Consider the following 17,607-nt stretch of genomic DNA (forward strand, 5'->3'; position numbering starts at 1 on the left):
AATAGCATATGTTGTTGGTCCACCTGTGTCCTGGGGCAGATAGGAGCCCTCAACCAACATCACAAACAGATTATCACAATGCAGTTTGTGGGAGTTTACTGTTGCAAATTAGCCACCATGTTTCCTGCATTACAACAGTGACTACACTTCAAAAGTGCGTCATTAGCTGTGAAGCTCTTTGAGACGTCCGGAGGTGGTGAAAGGCGCTGTAGAGATGCAAGAAAGTAAACACTGGAGCACTCAAAGACGCCCTGCTAAGAAAGCCGTATTCAGCCTGCGCCTCACAACCAACCGGACGACACCCAGTGATGCAGAGACACAGTGTCCACAGCGCCTGGTCTGCACTCAAGGCCTCGATAATCAGCACCTGTGAAGAGACGCTCGGTCACTCGACCAGGAAACACCAAGACTGGTTCGACGAGAATGACCAGGAGATCCAGGAGCTAATAAGCCGCAAGTGAAAGGCATTCCTGATCTGGAAACAGCAACACGAGAGCAAGAAAGCAGCTTTACATACGCCTGAAGGCCGAGGTCCAACAAAAAACTCAACCTAAAGAACAGATGGTGGGTGGAGAAAGCACAGGAGATCCAGCAGCTAGCCGACAACCATGATGTGCGTGGATTCTTTAGCGCAGTCAAGACCACCTACGACCCAAGCACTCAAGGTCCTACCCCACTGCGGGCCAAGAACGGAGAGGTACTCAAGGACAGAGAGGCAGTCAGTGCCCGCTGGAAGGCGCACTTCAAAGATCTCCTTAACCAAGACTCAGTCTTCGACGCGAGTGTCCTCAACTCCATCCCACAGCATGCTACCCGCCACCATCTCAGCACAACCCCAGCCCGGCATGAGGTTGAAAAGGCCATCAGACAACTGAAGAACAGCAAGGCCTCAGGAGCAGATGGAATCCCCGCCGAGGCACTAAAACATGGTGGAGAAGCACTACTGGCGCGAATTCATGAACTCATTTCTCTTATTTGGAAGGAGAGCATGCCAGGGGATAGACGCCGTAATCGTGACCATCTTCAAGAACGGTGACAAGTCCGATTGTAGTAATTACAGAGGAGTCTCCCTGCTGGCTGCCACAGGGAAAGTCATCGCAAGAATCCTCCTCAATCGCCTTCTCCCAGTGGCTGAAGAGCTCCTCCCACTAAGCGGCACAATGGACATGATCTTCACTGTGCATCAACTACAAGAGAAATGCAGGGAACAGCACCAACCGCTGTACATGGCCTTCTTTGACCTCAAAAAGGCCTTCGACACAGTCAACCGTGAGGGATTATGGAGTGTCCTCCTCAAATTCGGCTGCCCTCAAAAGTTTGTCACCATCCTCCGCCTGCTTCACGATGACATGCAAGCCATGATCCTGGCCAACGGATCCACCACAGACCCAATTCACGTATGGACCGGGGTCAAGCAAGGCTGTGTCATCGCACCAATGCTCTTCTCGATCTTCCTGGCTGCAATGCTCCATCTCACCCTGAATAAGCTCCCCGCTGGAGTGGAGCTAATCTACAGAACAAACGGGAAACTGTTCAACCTCCGTCACCTCCAGTCCAGACCCAAGGTCGTCCCATCCTCTCTCATGGAATTACAGTATGCAGACGACGCTTGCGTCTGCGCACACTCGGTGGTCGAACTCCAAACCATCAACAACACCTTCACCAAAGCGTACGAGAGCATGGGCCTTACACTAAACATCCGTAAGACAAAGGTCCTCTACCAACCTGCCCCCACCACACCGTACTGCTCCCCGATTATCAAAATCCATGACGAGGCCTTGGACAACGTGGACCACTTTCCATACCTCGGGAGCCTACTGTCAACAAGGGCAGACGTCGATGACAAAGTCCAACACCACCTTCAGTGTGTCAGTGCAGCCTTCAGTCGCCTGAGGAAGAGAGTGTTTGAAGACCAGGACCTCAAACCCAGCACCAAGCTCATGGTCTACAGAGTAGTAGTGATGCCCGCCCTCCTGTATGCTTCAGAGACATGGACCATGTACAGCAGGCACCTCAAAGCACTGGAGAGGTACCACCAATGCTGCCTCCGCAAGATCCTGCAAATCCATTGGCAGGATAGGCGCACCAACGTCAGTGTTCTCACTCAGACCAACATCCCCAGCATCGAAGCTTTGACCACGCTCGATCAGCTCCAATGGATGGGCCAGGTCGTCTGCATGCCCGATACGAGACTCCCAAAACAAGCGCTCTACTCGGAGCTCCGACACGGCAAAAGAGCTCCATGTGGGCAGAGAAAACGCTTCAAGGACACCCTCAAAGCCTCCTTGAAAAAGTGCAACATCCCCACCGACACCTGGGAATCCCTGGCCCAAGACCGCAAAGTGGAGGAGGAGCATTCGGGAAGGCACCGAACACCTCGAGTCTCTTCGCCAGGAGCAAGCGGCAGCCAAGCGCAAACAGCGGAAGGAGCGCACATCAACCCAAGCACCCCACCCACCCGCCCCTTCAACCACCGTCTGCCCCACATGTGACAGAGACTGTAGGTTCCGCATTGGACTCCGTCACCTGAGAACTCATTTTCAGTGTGGAAGCAAGTCATCCTCGGTTCCGAGGGACTGCCTAAGAGGAGGAGAAATGCAAGTCTTTCCTTCGATTTTGCAGTGGGAGCACGAGTGAGCAGGTGTTATACATCTCCTGTGGTGCTGGATCAACCTGATTTCCCTCCGTTGTTTCAATCCCCGCCCCAAAAAAAGCCATATTCCCAATGGGAAACTCATTGTGGGCTCTTTAGATTATTGAGGGGGACGTGAAAAATGGGCGCCCCACAGCAGAGACACGAAAACAGATGGTGAAGCAGTGGAAAAACCAAATCAGCCAAGAATTCCTACTGTAATAGCAGCTGGGCACATTAAACACACTTCTGCCCTTCAGTTATCACGTAGCAATACTGGATGGCCATCTGGCATGCCTGCCTGGGGCAGGGAGTGGGACGGGGCAGGGCGGCGGGGTTATATATTTTTTTAAATATACACACAGGGCTGAGGTCCACACCTTCAAACTCATCAGCTCAGGCAGAATGAGAGCTAGCCCTGCGGACAACCAACACCGTCTGACCCGCTGCCGCCACCACCAGTTCCTGCTCACTCGTGCTCAGTGTCTCGCCTAGCGCACTCCCCTCTTGCTCATCCACAGTGGATATATCGGAGCTGGTGGTGCTGACACAGGACAAGCAGCCAGAACCATCCAAGTGCACAGTGGTGACTCAAGTCTGGTGATGTCTGGCAGTTCCTACACTCTAAAGAGAGGCAATTCACTTTCCACTCAAATCCCCACAAGAGATACTCCAAGACAGATTACGGCTTCCTGAAACAATCCTGCCTATCCCAAATCACACACTGTGACATAGGGCCAATAGCCATTTCAGGCCATGTTCCAACTATGCTCCAGCTCACCCTCGTCAATCAACTTCCTCCCTCCAAATACTGGCACCTCAACCCCGAGTTCTTATCCTACTGCAGGCCTAAGATCGTCTGCTGCATTGCCGAGAACCAGGGAACCAGCACCTTTCCCACACTACTACAGGAAACCACCAGAGCAGTCTTGGGGGTCAGATGACCCATCGCCACCTCCATCAAGAGGTGTAAAGGGCTGCAAACCCAGAGGGGCCTGGAAGAAAATGCAAAAGGAGTTAGAATCTCAATACGGTGAATACCAAACAAAGTGCTGAGGGGGTCCCGATACAGGCTAATGGGGAACTAAATAGCCAAATACTAATGACAGAAATGATAAACTGGGGAAGCTTCTAGAACAGTGCACAACAGAAAACACTTAATTACTTAAGAAGTTCTGTTATGTGAGCTGATGCAAACCTCACTTCAGACCTTAGAGATAAGCATAGTTCATAAACTACGACAGCTGGCTCCATTCCACCGAGTGCCAGGTCACACTACAAGAAACCGCACAATACCCATCTGATCTTCCTTGAAGTTCCAAACTCAACCAGTAAGCTCCAGCTAGATACAGAAACTCTCTAATCGGGGAAAACTTCAGGGCCCGATTACAAGGCCCTATGGGAACTTGCTCTCCTCTTATACTCCGTGCTGGAGGCAAAGACCCTCCTAGGGCAGACCCAATCCTGGCCTCCAGGCTAAATGTACTCATCCCCGAGCTGGTCTATGCAGACCAAGCAGGCTTTTACATGGACATAAGAATAAAAGACGTAGGAGCAGGAGTCGGTCATTTGGCCCCTCGAGCCTGCTCCGCCATTTAAGAAGATCATGGCTGATGTGATCTTGGCCTCAACTCCACTTCCCTGCCCGCTCCCCATAACCCTATCGTTCAAAAATCTGTCTATCTCCACCTTAAATATATTCAATGACCCAGCCTCCACAGCTCTCTGGGGTAGAAAATTCCCTGGTGGAGGCCACCTCTCAAGGAACACCAGGTGGCTATTTAATGTAGTGCCAAACTGTAAAAGCACCATCGCACCTGCCTTGGTACTCTGCCTGGATGCAGAAAAGGCATGCCATGGGGTCGAGTGGAAGTTTCTCCTTGTGTTATTTGCGAGAATGGCTTTTGCCGCCACATTCAGGAAGGGCATTACAATCTTGTACTTGCACCCCACATCCAGAGTGTGTACAGGTGACCTCAGCTCCACTGCACTGGGGGCTAAACAGCGATGCCCCCGATTTCCCTTTGCCCTGCCACAGAACCCTCCAGCAAAATGCATGAGTGAAACCAGGAATCCACTGAGTATGGCAGGAAGGATTGAACACAAAATATCCCTGCACAATAAATGCTCAACCATCTTACTCTCTCAAGAACTTGGGCAATTCTCCAGTTACAAACTCAGTTGTTCTAAAGCAGAGGATGTCTTCCTCACACAGGCTGTCCCCACAAAATACAAGAATCCTAACCCTCTGTATTTCCAGAGGTTGGTTTTAGATGCTTTGGTGTACGTCATGTCAAAACTCTCCCCCCTGCTGCAAACCAGCATACAGACCACCTTCTTCTTATCGTGTCCACGGACAGTCTATACATAGCCCAGCCAGAACTGGACACATTTTTGTGCCTTGTTGAATTCGGCAAAATCTGCAACAGTGCAGGGTTCCTCTAACGATGGGCATTGCAGGAGATGTTGCATAGTCTGTGCCTCAGTTCCGCATTCACAAGTTGTCGGGCTGGTTGAATATCCCCATTTGCTTAGCGACACCTTTGAGCAATCTACACCGGTCCCAAGTCTGTTAAGGCACTTCCAGGTTGCCCAGTTGCAATTAGCTCCTGGGGGGGAAGGCTTTCATCAAGTAAAATTTCCATCGCTGGGGGTTGTTCAAGACTGGCGAGCCGGTCTTTCCACAAAGCGATGCGGGCTTCAGATGAGGTTGATTGTAATGGAACAACACTGTTCATGAAGCTCTTCCTTGACTTTAGGCGGCTGGGTGTAGGTGTATGACAATGCAGAGGGTGTCTCTCATCTGATGTTTGACGGAGTCGCTCTTTCTTGCTGGCTACCGTCCTTCTTATATCAGGGGGAGCGATACCCGCCAAGATATATAGGCTGTTGGTGTTTGTTGGTTTTAAGCAGCCTGTGATAAATCGGCAGCTTGCATTCAGAACGGCATCCATCTTCTTGGCATGAGTAGACCTTTCCCATGCAGGGCAGGCGTATTCGGCAGTGGAATAGCAAAGAGCAAGTGCACTGGTTCGCAATGTTTTCGGGCTTGTTCCCCATCTTGTGTTAGTGAGCTTATTCAGGATGTTGTTTCGTACGCTCACTTTTGCCTTTGTCTTCTCGATGTGGTTCTTGAAGGTGAGGCATCGGTCAAGGGTGACTCCTAAGTAGATAGGGTGCTCGCAATGCATCAGTGTTGCTCCACACCAGGTTACCTTCAGCTGGCGTTTGGCTTCACGGTTTCTGAGGTGGAATGCACAAACTTGCGTCTTTGATGGGTTTGCGCGAAGGTGGTTTTCTTCATAGTAGGATTTTAGTCCCTCCAAGGCCTCAGAAAGAGTTTTCTCCACGGTGTTAAAATCAGTGCTTTGGGCAGTGACACATAAGTCATCAGCATATATAAAACGGCGTGTAACACCGTCTATAGGTTGGTCATTTGTGTAGATGTTGTACAGCAGCGGTGCAAGCACGCTTCCCTGAGGAAGACCATTCTTCTGAATACGCCACCTGCTGCGCTTCCCACCTAGTTCAACATAGAAAGCATGATTCAGAATCGCCCGTTCTAACAGCTCTGTTAAGTGAATGTCTTTTGTCATCTCTAGAATCTTGCAGAGGAGACGTCTATGGTTCACTGTATCGTATGCTGCTGACAGGTCTACAAAAACAGCACCTGTTACCATCCCTTGCTCAAAACCATCTTCGATGTGTTGTGTGAGGTTGAGCAGTTGGCTTGTTGTTGATTTGCCGGGGCGGAAACCTGCTTGCTCTGGAATGATCTTCTCAGCTACAGTTGGTGCTATCCTATTGAGTATCAGGCGTTCAAACAGCTTATAGGTGTGGCAAAGCAGTGAAATTGGCCGAAAACTCTTAGGATCTGAGGGATCTTTTCCAGGCTTTAATAGTGCTATTACATGTGCCTTCTGCCAGATATTAGGTAGCTTGTGTGTTGCCAGACAGTGGTTGAACAATTGTAGGAGCCATTTCTTTGCTTTCTGTCCAAAATGCTTTATCTGCTCCGTTGCTATGTTGTCAAGACCAATTGCTTTCCCGTGTTTTAGACTAGATGTACCAGTTTCCAGCTCTTCCATGGTGAATGGTCTAGTGAAGCCAGGATCATCGCTGTACTTCTTCCTATCTAGTTATGCTCTTGGTTGTTTCTTGTTGATTTTTCCATTTAGGAGCAATTGGTGCGCAACTTGGTTAGCAGACACATTTGGATGTTGGGCAGCTTTCTTGGGATCACCTCCAAGTTTGCGTATGAGAGACCATGTCTTCTTGTTGTTTTTTGTAAGATCAGTTGTCTCTATCAAGGTGTTCCAGGTGTTTTGACGTTCTTGAGAGATACTTAACATCACCCTCTCACCGGTAGATATTGTTTCCTCTGAGAAGGGGTCAGATTCAAACATTGAGACATACTCCCAGTAGAGTTCAGCATTCTCCTTGGTGAGACCAGGAATGTAGTGTACTCTGCAACCTCGGGGGATCTTCCTTCTAGCTGTTTTTTGGACAGCTTTTGCAAAGAGGTTGTAGTGCTCAGGTAGTAGTTTAATGCGTTTAACCTTGCGGTCAAGTGCTCGTGTAAAACCGTTCCAATCGGCCTTCTTGAAGTTGAAGCGCCTTTTGAATGGTACGACGGTTGGTAACACTGCTGCATTTACCTGGATGCCAATAGGACGGTGTTGTGTCTGTGGTATTGGGTCTGTGACAAGCTTCTTGCAGAGGCCAGCGATGTCGTTGCTGGCAATGGCAAGATCTGGATTATATCTACACTTCCAGCAGGCACTGTGGAAGGAGGCTGACAATTTAGGATCGTGGATGAGACTAAGCTGGTTAGCGCCCATCCATTCTTCGACTGCTTCTCCATCGTTGTTAGTCTCCTTGTACCCCCATTGGGTACTGTGGCTATTAAAGTCTCCAATGATGATCTGTGGTTTATTGTGCAGGTTGGGTACAGGGTTAGAGAAGCTGAAATCTGTGCCAGGTGGCTTGTACACAGGTCACTACTACTTTGCTCAGCTCTACGGTTAGAATTTCGATGTTGTCCTCCTCTGTTTTAGAAGTGGCTTCTACAACTGAACCAGCTCTAACAAATACAGCACTGCCATATTGTCGGAGGTCTTTCAATAGCCAGGACCATTCCTGGTATTTTTGGGCGGTTGTTCTCACTTCCTCTATGTGTCTCCTGCAGGCAGAGGACATCACACTCCAACTCATTGCATAATGTAGCGAGGATGTTTTGTTTAGCTATAGAGAACCCTTCAACGATAGCAGATATAACAGTCAATGCCGGTCTTGAAAAAGACCCGTGTTTCTGACATCGACGACTACTTCCGTCTTCAGGCATGCTGTGCGTGGTGGTGGTAGAATTGGTTGAAACAGGGCCGTGACATGAACGCTTTTACCTTGACTCCATGTTGACCTAACCAGATAGAATAAGCTTCCCATATCATTCTTGGATAGGGTGGACAGAGTAAAGATAAGTATTTCTCTTCCCCTCACTCCTTTACCTATTTCAGATGCTTCCTGTTAAGGTACCAGCCCAACAATTCCATGATCTGGAAAGTCACATCTCCAAGTTCCTCTGGACAGGCACAAATATGCCTCAAATGCCTCCAGCAATCAAAAGGGGGACTTGGCCTCTCAAATTTCAAGCAATGGTAGCACGGCTCCAAGCCTCTCAGCAAAACCCATGGCTGAGAAACCCCCTGCTTAGTCAGCCGTTCATAGCAGCACCCTCAGTGGACACCAATAGAAAGCAGGAAGGACTCCATTGTCCCTGCAGCTCTCAGCCTGGAGCAGGTCTGTGCTTCCCTAAAGATTGTCACAGGGTCTATCAGTCGTTTCCCCGAACTAGCACAACAGGAGCTCTCAGGAGAACTCACTTCCAAGGGTTACGCAGCCTGGCATGAGAAAGAAATCACCAGGTTAGGCCAACTCCTCTGTAAGGGCCACATTATGCCCTTTCACCAGTTACCTGACAAGTCTCATCCATTCCAGCATTCCCAAAACTGACTGCCATCTCCAGATGAAGCATTACCTCCAGAACACTGCAATACTTCACAGACCGGTGAGCCCATCACCTTGGAACTATTCCTCCAAGGCACAGCAGCCTCTTGTGGAGTAATCTCAACCATGTGCACTATAGTCACCTCCAATGATGGGACAGAAAGCTTGAGGGTAGCCTCATAATGAAGCATAGGTTGACTTGAGCAGGATGACAAGAGTTATGGATTAAGATCCTAAACACCTCCACCTGCAGCAAAATGGATGAAAGCCAGTTCAAGATCATACACCACACACAAACTTCAGAATTTTCATCCCTCCAGATTGCCATGGTCAGAAGAGCACCTTCTTATCATGAGGCCCAGATATCCATCCATTCTGGTTAGCAGTCCAGGAGAATACGGTGAACACAACCGGTCTTGCAGTCCCAGAGGACTTTGGTCGGTGCTTGCTGAGCCTGTCCATTAGACAGGGTACGCACCCCCCACCCACACACAAATTGAGCACACTAGCACAAGTATCATTACTAGCTGCAAAATGATGCATCACCCTCCAGTGTAGCATGGTCATTCGCTTCAACATTCTCCATGGGACCGCCCTTGCTTGATTCCATACTACCTGTCCTAAAACAGCCAATATATCTGAAGCAGTAAACATAGAAGATAGGAGCAGGAGTAGGCCATTCAGCCCCACGAGCCTGCTCTGCCATTCAATGTGATCATAGCTGATCATCCAAATTCAGTATCCGGTCCCTACTTTCTCCCCATACTCCTTGATCCCTTTAGCCTTAAGAAATATATCCAGCTCCTTCTTGAATATATTTAATGTATTGGCCTCTACTGCCTTCTGTGGTAGAGAATTCCATAGGTTCACCGCTCTCTGGGTGAATAAATGCCTCATTTCTGTCCTAAATGGCTTACCCCTTATCTTTAGACTGTGACCCCTGGTTCTGGACTCCCTGACCATCGGGAACATCCTTCCTGCATCTAGTCTGTCCAGTCCTGTCAGAATTTTATAAGTTTCAATGAGATCCCCTCTCATTCTTCTAAACTCCTTCTCCAGCTCCCACCCCACCCTCTCCACAGATCCATGCTTGCCTCCTTCCTCCTCTTCATCGACAGTCTACCTCTCGATATCATCAGTAGACACATAGGAACATAAGTAGGCCATTCAGCCCTTCGAGCCTGCTCCACGGCCTAACTCCATATACCCACCTTTGGCCCATATCCCTCAATATCTTTGGTTAACAGAAAGCTATCAATCTCAGATTTAAAATTAATTGATCTAGAATCAATTGCCATTTGCGGAAGAGAGTTCCAAACTTAGAGTCAGAGTTATACAGCACGGAAAGAGGCCCTTCGGCCCATCGTGTCCACGCCAACCTTCAAGCCCTGTCTATTCTAATCCTGTTTTCCAGCACTTGGTCCGTAGCCTTGTATGCTATGGCGTTTCAAGTGCTCATCTAAATGCTTCTTGAATGTTGTGAGGGCTCCTGCCTCCACCACCCTTTCAGGCAGTGAGTTCCAGATTCCAACCACCCTCTGGGTGAAAAGGCTTTTCCTCAAATCCCCTCTAAACCTCCTGCCTCTTACCTTGAATCTATGCCCCCTGGTTATTGACCCCTCTACTAAGGGGAAAAGTTCCTTTCTATCTATCCTATCTATGCCCCTCATAATTTTGTACACCTCAATCAGGTTTCCCCTCAGCCTTCTCTGCTCTAAGGAAAACAACCCCAGCCTGTCCAGTCTCTCTTCATAGCTGAAGCGCTCCAGCCCAGGTAACATCCTGGTGCATCTCCTCTGCACCCTCTCCAATGCAATCACATCCCTCCTATAGTGTGGTGACCAGAACTGCACACAGTATTCCAGCTGTGGCCTAACCAGCGTTTTGTACAGCTCCATCATAACCTCCCTGCTCTTATATTCTATGCCTCGGCTAATGAAGGCAAGTATCCCATATGCTTTTTTAACCACCTTATCTACCTGTCCTGCTACCTTCAGGGATCTATGTACATGCACACCAAGGTCCCTCTGATCCTCTGTCCTTCTTAGGGTCCTACCATTCATTGTGTATTCCCTTGCCTTGTTAGTCCTCCCAAAATGCATCACCTCACACTTTTCAGGGTTAAATTCCATTTGCCACTGTTCTGCTCATCTAACCATCCTGCCTATATCGTCCTGTAGCCTGAGGCTTCCCTCCTCGCTATTTACCACTCCACTAATTTTTGTGTCATCTGCGAACTTACTGATCATACCTCCTACATTCATATCTAAATCATTAATGTACACTACAAACAGCAAAGGACCCATCCCTGCAGTACACCACTGGACACAGGCTTCCAGTCACAAAAACAACCTTCGACCATCACCCTCTGCCTCCTGCCACTAAGCCAATTTTGGGACCAATGTGCCAAATTGCCCTGGATCCCATGGGCTCTTACCTTCTTGACCAGTCTCCCATGCTAGACTTTGTCAAAAGCCTTACTGAAGTCCATGTAGACTACATCAACTGCACTACCCTCATCCACACACCTAGTCACCCCCTCGAAAAATTCAATCAAATTGGTCAGACATGATCTCCCATGCTGACTATCCTTGATTAAGCCCCGCCTCTCCAAGTGGAGACTAATTCTGTCCCTCGGAATTTTTCCAATAATTTCCCTACCACTGATGTTAGGTTCACTGGCCTGTAATTCCCTGGTTTATCCCTACTGCCCTTCTTGAACAATGGTACTATGTTAGCTGTCCTCCAGCAGCTCCCCTGTGGCCAGAGAGGTTCTGAAAATCTGTGTCAGAGCCCCTGCAATCTCCTCCCTTGCCTCACAGCAGCCTGGGATACATCTCGTCAGGACCTGGGGATTTATCCACTTTTAAGCCTGCTAAAACCTCCTCCCTCAATACTAATTTGTTCAAGTATATCACAATCCCCCTGCCTGATTTCTATGCCTACATCGTCCTTCTCCATAGTGAACACAGATGCAAAATATTCATTTAAAACCTCATCTACATCTTCCGGCTCTACACACAGATTGCCACTTTGGTCCCTAATGGGCCCTACTCTTTCCCCGAATATACTTATATAAAACACCTTGGGATTTTCCTTTATTTTGCTCGCCAGTGTTTTTTCATGCCCCCTCTTCGCTCTCCTAATTTCTATTTTAAGTACCCCCCTGCACTTTCTATACTCCTCTAGGGCTTCCACTGTTTTTAGTCCTTTGTATCTGCCAAAAGCCTCCCTTTTTTTCCTAATTCATTGATATCCAGGGCTCCCTGGGTTTGTTGGTCCCACCCTTGACCTTTACAGGAACATGTTGGCGCTGTACTCTCTATTTCCTTTCTGAAAGACTCCCACTGCTCTAATGTGGATTTTCCTACAAGTAGCTGATCCCAGTCCACTTTGGCCAGATCCTGCCTGATCATATTAAAAATCGGCCTTCCCCCAATTTAGAAGCTTTATTTCCGGTCCATCTTTGTCCTTTTCCATGACTACCTTAAATCTCACCGAATTATGGTCACTGTCACCAAAATGCTCTCCTGCTGACACTTCTACCACTTGCCCGGCTACATTCCCTAGAATTAAGTCCAGTACCGCCCCCTCTCTTGTAGTACTTTCTACATGCTGGCTCAAAAAGCTCTCCTGGATTCACTAAGAATTCCGTACCCTCTAAGCCTTTCACACTGACTATCCCAGTTAATATGGGGGAAGTTGAAATCCCCTACTATTATTACCCTATTATTTCTACACTTCTCAGAGATTTGCCTACATATCTGTTCCTCTATCTCCCCCTGACTGTTTGGGGGCCTATAGTGCACTCCCAGCAAAAAGTGTTTGCCCCCTTTTTGTTTTTAAGTTCTACCCATATGGCCTCATTAGAGGACCCTGCTAAGATATCATCCCTCCTTACAGCAGTAATTGACTCCTTGATTAATATTGCGACACCCCCCCCCCTCTTTTACACCCCCCCTCTGTCTTGCCTGAAGATTCTATACCCTGGAATATTGAGCTGCCAGTCCTGCCCCTCCCTCAACCATGTCTCTATGATAGCAACAATATCATACTCCCATGTGTTCATCAACACCTTCAATTCATCTGCCTTACTCGCAAGACTCCTTGCATTAAAATAAATGCCATCCAGCCTTGCCATACCCCCTTGTGCCATTACATATTTGCTCTGCCTTCCAATAGTACTAGCAAACCTCCCCACAAGGATGTTGGTCCCATTCCAGTTCAGGTGCAACCCGTCCGACTTGTACAGAGCCCACCTTCCGCAGAAGCAGACCCAGTGATCCAGGAAACTAAAGCCCTCCCTCCTGCACTAACTCTAGCCACGCATTCATCTGCTCTATCCTCCTATCCCTATATTCACTAGCACGTGGCACTGGGAGTAATCCAGAGATTGCAACCTTTGAGGTCCTGCTTTTTAATCTGCTACCTAGCTCCCTAAATTCTTGTTGCAGGGCCTCATCCCTCTTTCTATCCAGGTCATTGGCACCAATGTGAACCACGACCTCTGACTGTTCGCCCTCCCGCTTCAGAATGCCTTGCAGCCGTTCAGTGACATCCTTGACCCTGGCACCAGTCACGTCTGCGGCCACAGAAACGTCTATTTGTTCCCCTTACGATAGAATCCCCCATCACTATTACTCTCCCACTCTTTCCTCCCCTCCTGTGCAGCTGAGCCACTCTTAGTGCCATGGACTTGGCTCTTGCTGCATTCTCCTGAGAAATCATCTCCCCCATCAGTATCCAAAACAGAAAATCTGTTGGAGAGGGAGATGGACCCAGGGGACTCCTGCACTACCTGCCTAGTTCTTTTACTCTGTCTGGCGGTCACCCATTTCCTGTCTGCCTGTGCACTCTACCTGCGGTGTGACCACCTCGTTAAACGTGCTATCCACGAAGATCTCAGCTTCGCGGATGCTCCACAGTGACTCCAGCCGCAGCTCCAGCTCCGAAACGCGGATTTCAAGTAGCTGCAGCTGGAGACACTTCCTGCACATGTGTTCGCCGTGGACACCTAAAGTGTCCCCGACTTCCCACATAGTACAGGAGGAGCACTCCATGCTGCCGAGCTGCCCCGCCATGTCCTACCCTTAATTTACTCCCTTTAAATTAAAGATTAAATACACTAGGGACATTACTTTGTGTGTAGAAGTGTTTCCTAATTTCACTCCTGAAAAGGTCTGGCTCTAATTTTTAGACTATGCCCCCAGTCCTAGAATCCCCAACTAGCAGAAATAGTTTCTCTCTACCTACCCTATCTGTCATCATCTGAATGCGGATGACGTCCATCTCTAACTCTCCATCACTTCTCTCGCCCCCAGGATCAACTCTGATTATCAGACTATCTTCCTTCCTGGCTGCTCTCAAGCTGAACCAGTTTACACACAAACTCAGTGATCTGTTCAAACAATCTTTTCTTTCCAACACCACGTCCTGTACATCACTAAAATAAAGAAAAACTAAGGGTAAAAAGAACTTGCATTTATATAGCAATCAAGCCCTCAATGTCCCAGAGTGTTTTACAAACAATCAATCAATTACTTTTGAAGTGCGATCACTATTGTTGTGGATAAATGCAGCAGACAATTTGCGTACAGCAAGGTTCCACAAACAGCAAATGAACGAGTGATCTTGGTTTCTCCTCTCTACCGGACGCAAACTATATGAAGAGACGCCATTAAAACTTTTTTTTTTTTTTTTATATAAAGTACATGGAGATTTGCAATCTTTTTCTAGTGTGAAAACAGGAAGCAACTAACTAAAGTACATCACAGAAAGAGACCTCATATACAGCAGAATTAGGAAGAGGGGAGACCATCTGAACATACAGGGCATAAACAGCAGGAAAGCCTTCCAGTGGCTGGAGTCATACCTGGCACAAAGAAAGATGGTTGTGGTTATTGGAGGCCAATCGTCTCAACCCCAGGACATTGCTGCAGGAGTTCCTCAGGGCAGCACCCTAGGCACCATCTTCAGCTGCTTCATCAATAACATTCCCTCCATCTTAAGGTCAGAAGTGGGGCTGTTCGATGATGATTATAGTGTCCAGCTCCATTTGCAATTCTTCAGATAATGAAGCAATCCATGCCTGCATGCAGCAACACCTGAACAACATCCAGGCTTGGTCAGATAAATGGCAAGTAACATTTGTGCCACACAAGTGGCAGGCAATGAACATCAACGAAAGAGAGCCTAACCACCTCCCCTTGACATTCAATGGCATTACCATCGCCGAGTTCCCCCACCATTAAAATACTGGAGGTTACCATTGACCAGAACTCAACTGGACCAGCCACATAAATACCGTGGCTACTGGAGCTGGTCAGAGGCTGGATATTCTGCAGTGAGTGGCTCATCACCCGATTCCCCAAAGCCTCTCCACCACCTACAAGGCACAAGTCAGGAGTGTGATGGAATACTCTCCACTTGTCAGGATGAGTGCGGCTACAACACTCAAGCAGCTCAACACCATCCAGAACAAAGCAGTCTGCTTGATTGGCACCCCATCACCACCTCAAACATCAACTCTCTCTACCGTGACTGGTGTGTACTATCTACACGATGCACTGATGCAAGTTAGCAACACTTCTTCGGCAGCACCTCCCAATCCCGCGACCTCTATCAACTATAAGGATAAGGGCAGGAGGTGCATGGGAACACCATCACCTCCAAGTCACACACCATCCTGACTTGGACATAGATCACCGTTCCTTCACTGTCGCTGGGTCAAAATCCTGGAACTCCCTCCCTAACAGCACTGTGGGAGCACCTTCACCACACGGACTGCAACGGTTCAAGGCGGCGGCTCACCATCATCTTCTCAAGGGCAACTTGGAAATGTAGTAAACAGTGAGGAGGATAGGAGCATACTTCAGGAGGTCATAGAAAGACTGGTGAAATAGGGAGACACGTGGCAGATGCAATTTAATGCAGAGAAGTGCGATGTATTTTGGGAGGATGAACAAGGAGAGACAATGCAAAATAAATGGTACAAGTTTAAAGGGGGTGCAGCAAGAGAGAGCTGGGGGTTCACATCCACAAATCTTTGAAGAACGCAGGACAAGTTGATAAAACTGTTAAAGTATATGGAAGCCTTGGCTTTATAGAGGCAGAGAGTACAAAACCAAGGAGGTTATGCTGAACCTTTAGAAAATCACCGGTTGGACCTCAGCTAGATCATTGTGTCCAATTCTGGGCACCACACTTGGGAAAGGGTGTCAAGGGCTTGGAGATGATGCAGAGAAGATTTACTGGAACAATACCTGGATGAGGGACTTCAGTTATGTGGAGAGACTAAAGAATCATTGAATTAAGCACAGGAGGCCATTCGGCCCATTGTGTCTTTGCCGACTCTTTGAAAGAACTATCCAATTAGTCCCACTCCCCTGCTCTTTATTCGTAGCCCTGCAAACGTTTCCTTGTCAAGTATTTATCCAATTACCTTTTGAAAGTTACTATTGAATCTGCTTTCACCACCCTTCCAGGCAGTGCATTCCAGATCAGAACAACTTGCTGCGTAAAAATACTTCTCCTTATTCCCCCCCCCTGAAATTTCCTAGAAACTGGGATTGTTTTCCTTAGTGCAGAGAAAGTTAAGGGGAGATTTAATAGAGGTGTTCAGATTTATAAGGGGTTTTGATACAATAAATAAGGGGACAATGTTTCCACTGGCGGGAGGTCGGTAACTAGAGGACACAGAATTCACTGCCTGAAAGGGTGGTGGAAGCAGATTCATTAGCAACTTTCAAAAGGAAAAATTTGCAGGGCTATGAGAAAAGGGCAGGGGAGTGGGACTAATTGGAGAGCTCTTTCAAAGAGCCGGCACAGGCAAAATAGACCAAATGGCCTCCTTCTGTGCTGTAAGATTCTATGAACTAGGCATAGACGATAAATGCAGGCCTTTCCAGTGAAGTCCACGTCCCGAGAATGAATTAAAAATAAACTGCTCAATGGGATAAAGGCAATACAGGAAACTTTCTGGTATCCGGCACCTACGGGACCGAGCTGGTGCCGTACCATCAAAGCTGCCGTAGAAACCAGCGCTAATGTTAAAACATACGGAGCTTTTGAGCTCCATGTGAATCAACAAACCCTGTTACAGCTTCAAAACAGTCGGCCGCAGCTTAAAAGCGTCTCTGTAGCTAAGCAACAGCTTCAGCTAGACCTTGCAGAGCCTGACTGGAAAAAAAAAAGCAACGAGAAGTAAAAAAACTTATAGGATACAGCTCCTGAATTTTGCCGGTAGAGAGCTTTCCGGACATTTAACCTCTGGTTAAACAAAAGTTTCCTGTATTCTGGAAATGTAATTGTTACTCAAATATTAAATTTAATTTTGTAAAAAAAAAACACATTCACCTCACAGTAAGATTTGACTTGTTTCAGTAGTTGAATGGATGTTATGGTTGACTACACAGGGTGTTTCGGCCATTTCGCCCTCCGAGCAGGGAAGCTATGCTCAGAGAACGCAGGCCAGAGACCTCGCTACCACGTCGTAGCCCCAATTCTCCGACCTGTGCTTCCTCGCTGGGAGTGCAAGATCGTCCTTAAACTCTAGAGTCTTGTCATCCACCATTTTGCACTTCTGTAACATTGACACTACATTATTGTGCTTCATTGATTTAGGCCTCTTCTGCCAAACCCCAGAGCTGTAAAAGTACATTTAAATCTTTTAAAAGTAGAAGCAACTTACCAATCCTTCAACCACTTGACATCAACCACAGAGAAAAAGTATTTGAATTCAACTCGAGAACTTTAACACATCTAGGTTGAAGTCCATGGCTCTACTACACAGGAGCTACCCAGCAGTCCCAGTATTTACATTAAAGTTCACTTACCGAACACAAAGTTATCTGGTCTGAAGAGATGCCCAAAGGGTCCAGAACGAACAGAGTCCATAGTACTAGGTTCCAGATCCACAAGGATAGCACGAGGCACAAACTTACCACCTGTTCAGAAGTAGTTTTAAAAAA

General features: G+C 47.8%; 1 protein-coding gene across 1 annotated transcript in view; it reads right to left on the reverse strand.

The window, feature by feature from the left end:
• Nucleotides 1-17,607, reverse strand: part of LOC147101885 (tubulin beta-4B chain-like) — a 167,399-nt gene that overhangs the window by 110,661 nt on the left and 39,131 nt on the right. The window contains exon 3 of the mRNA XM_085965904.1: nt 17,473-17,583. Coding sequence (XP_085822030.1) covers nt 17,473-17,583 — 111 coding nt within the window. The remainder of the gene's footprint in view (nt 1-17,472; nt 17,584-17,607) is intronic.

The sequence above is a fragment of the Somniosus microcephalus genome, chromosome 23 (genome assembly GCF_052327205.1).
Source record: "Somniosus microcephalus isolate GS21.2 chromosome 23, FLI_Smic_1.0, whole genome shotgun sequence".
Taxonomy (NCBI): domain Eukaryota; kingdom Metazoa; phylum Chordata; class Chondrichthyes; order Squaliformes; family Somniosidae; genus Somniosus; species Somniosus microcephalus.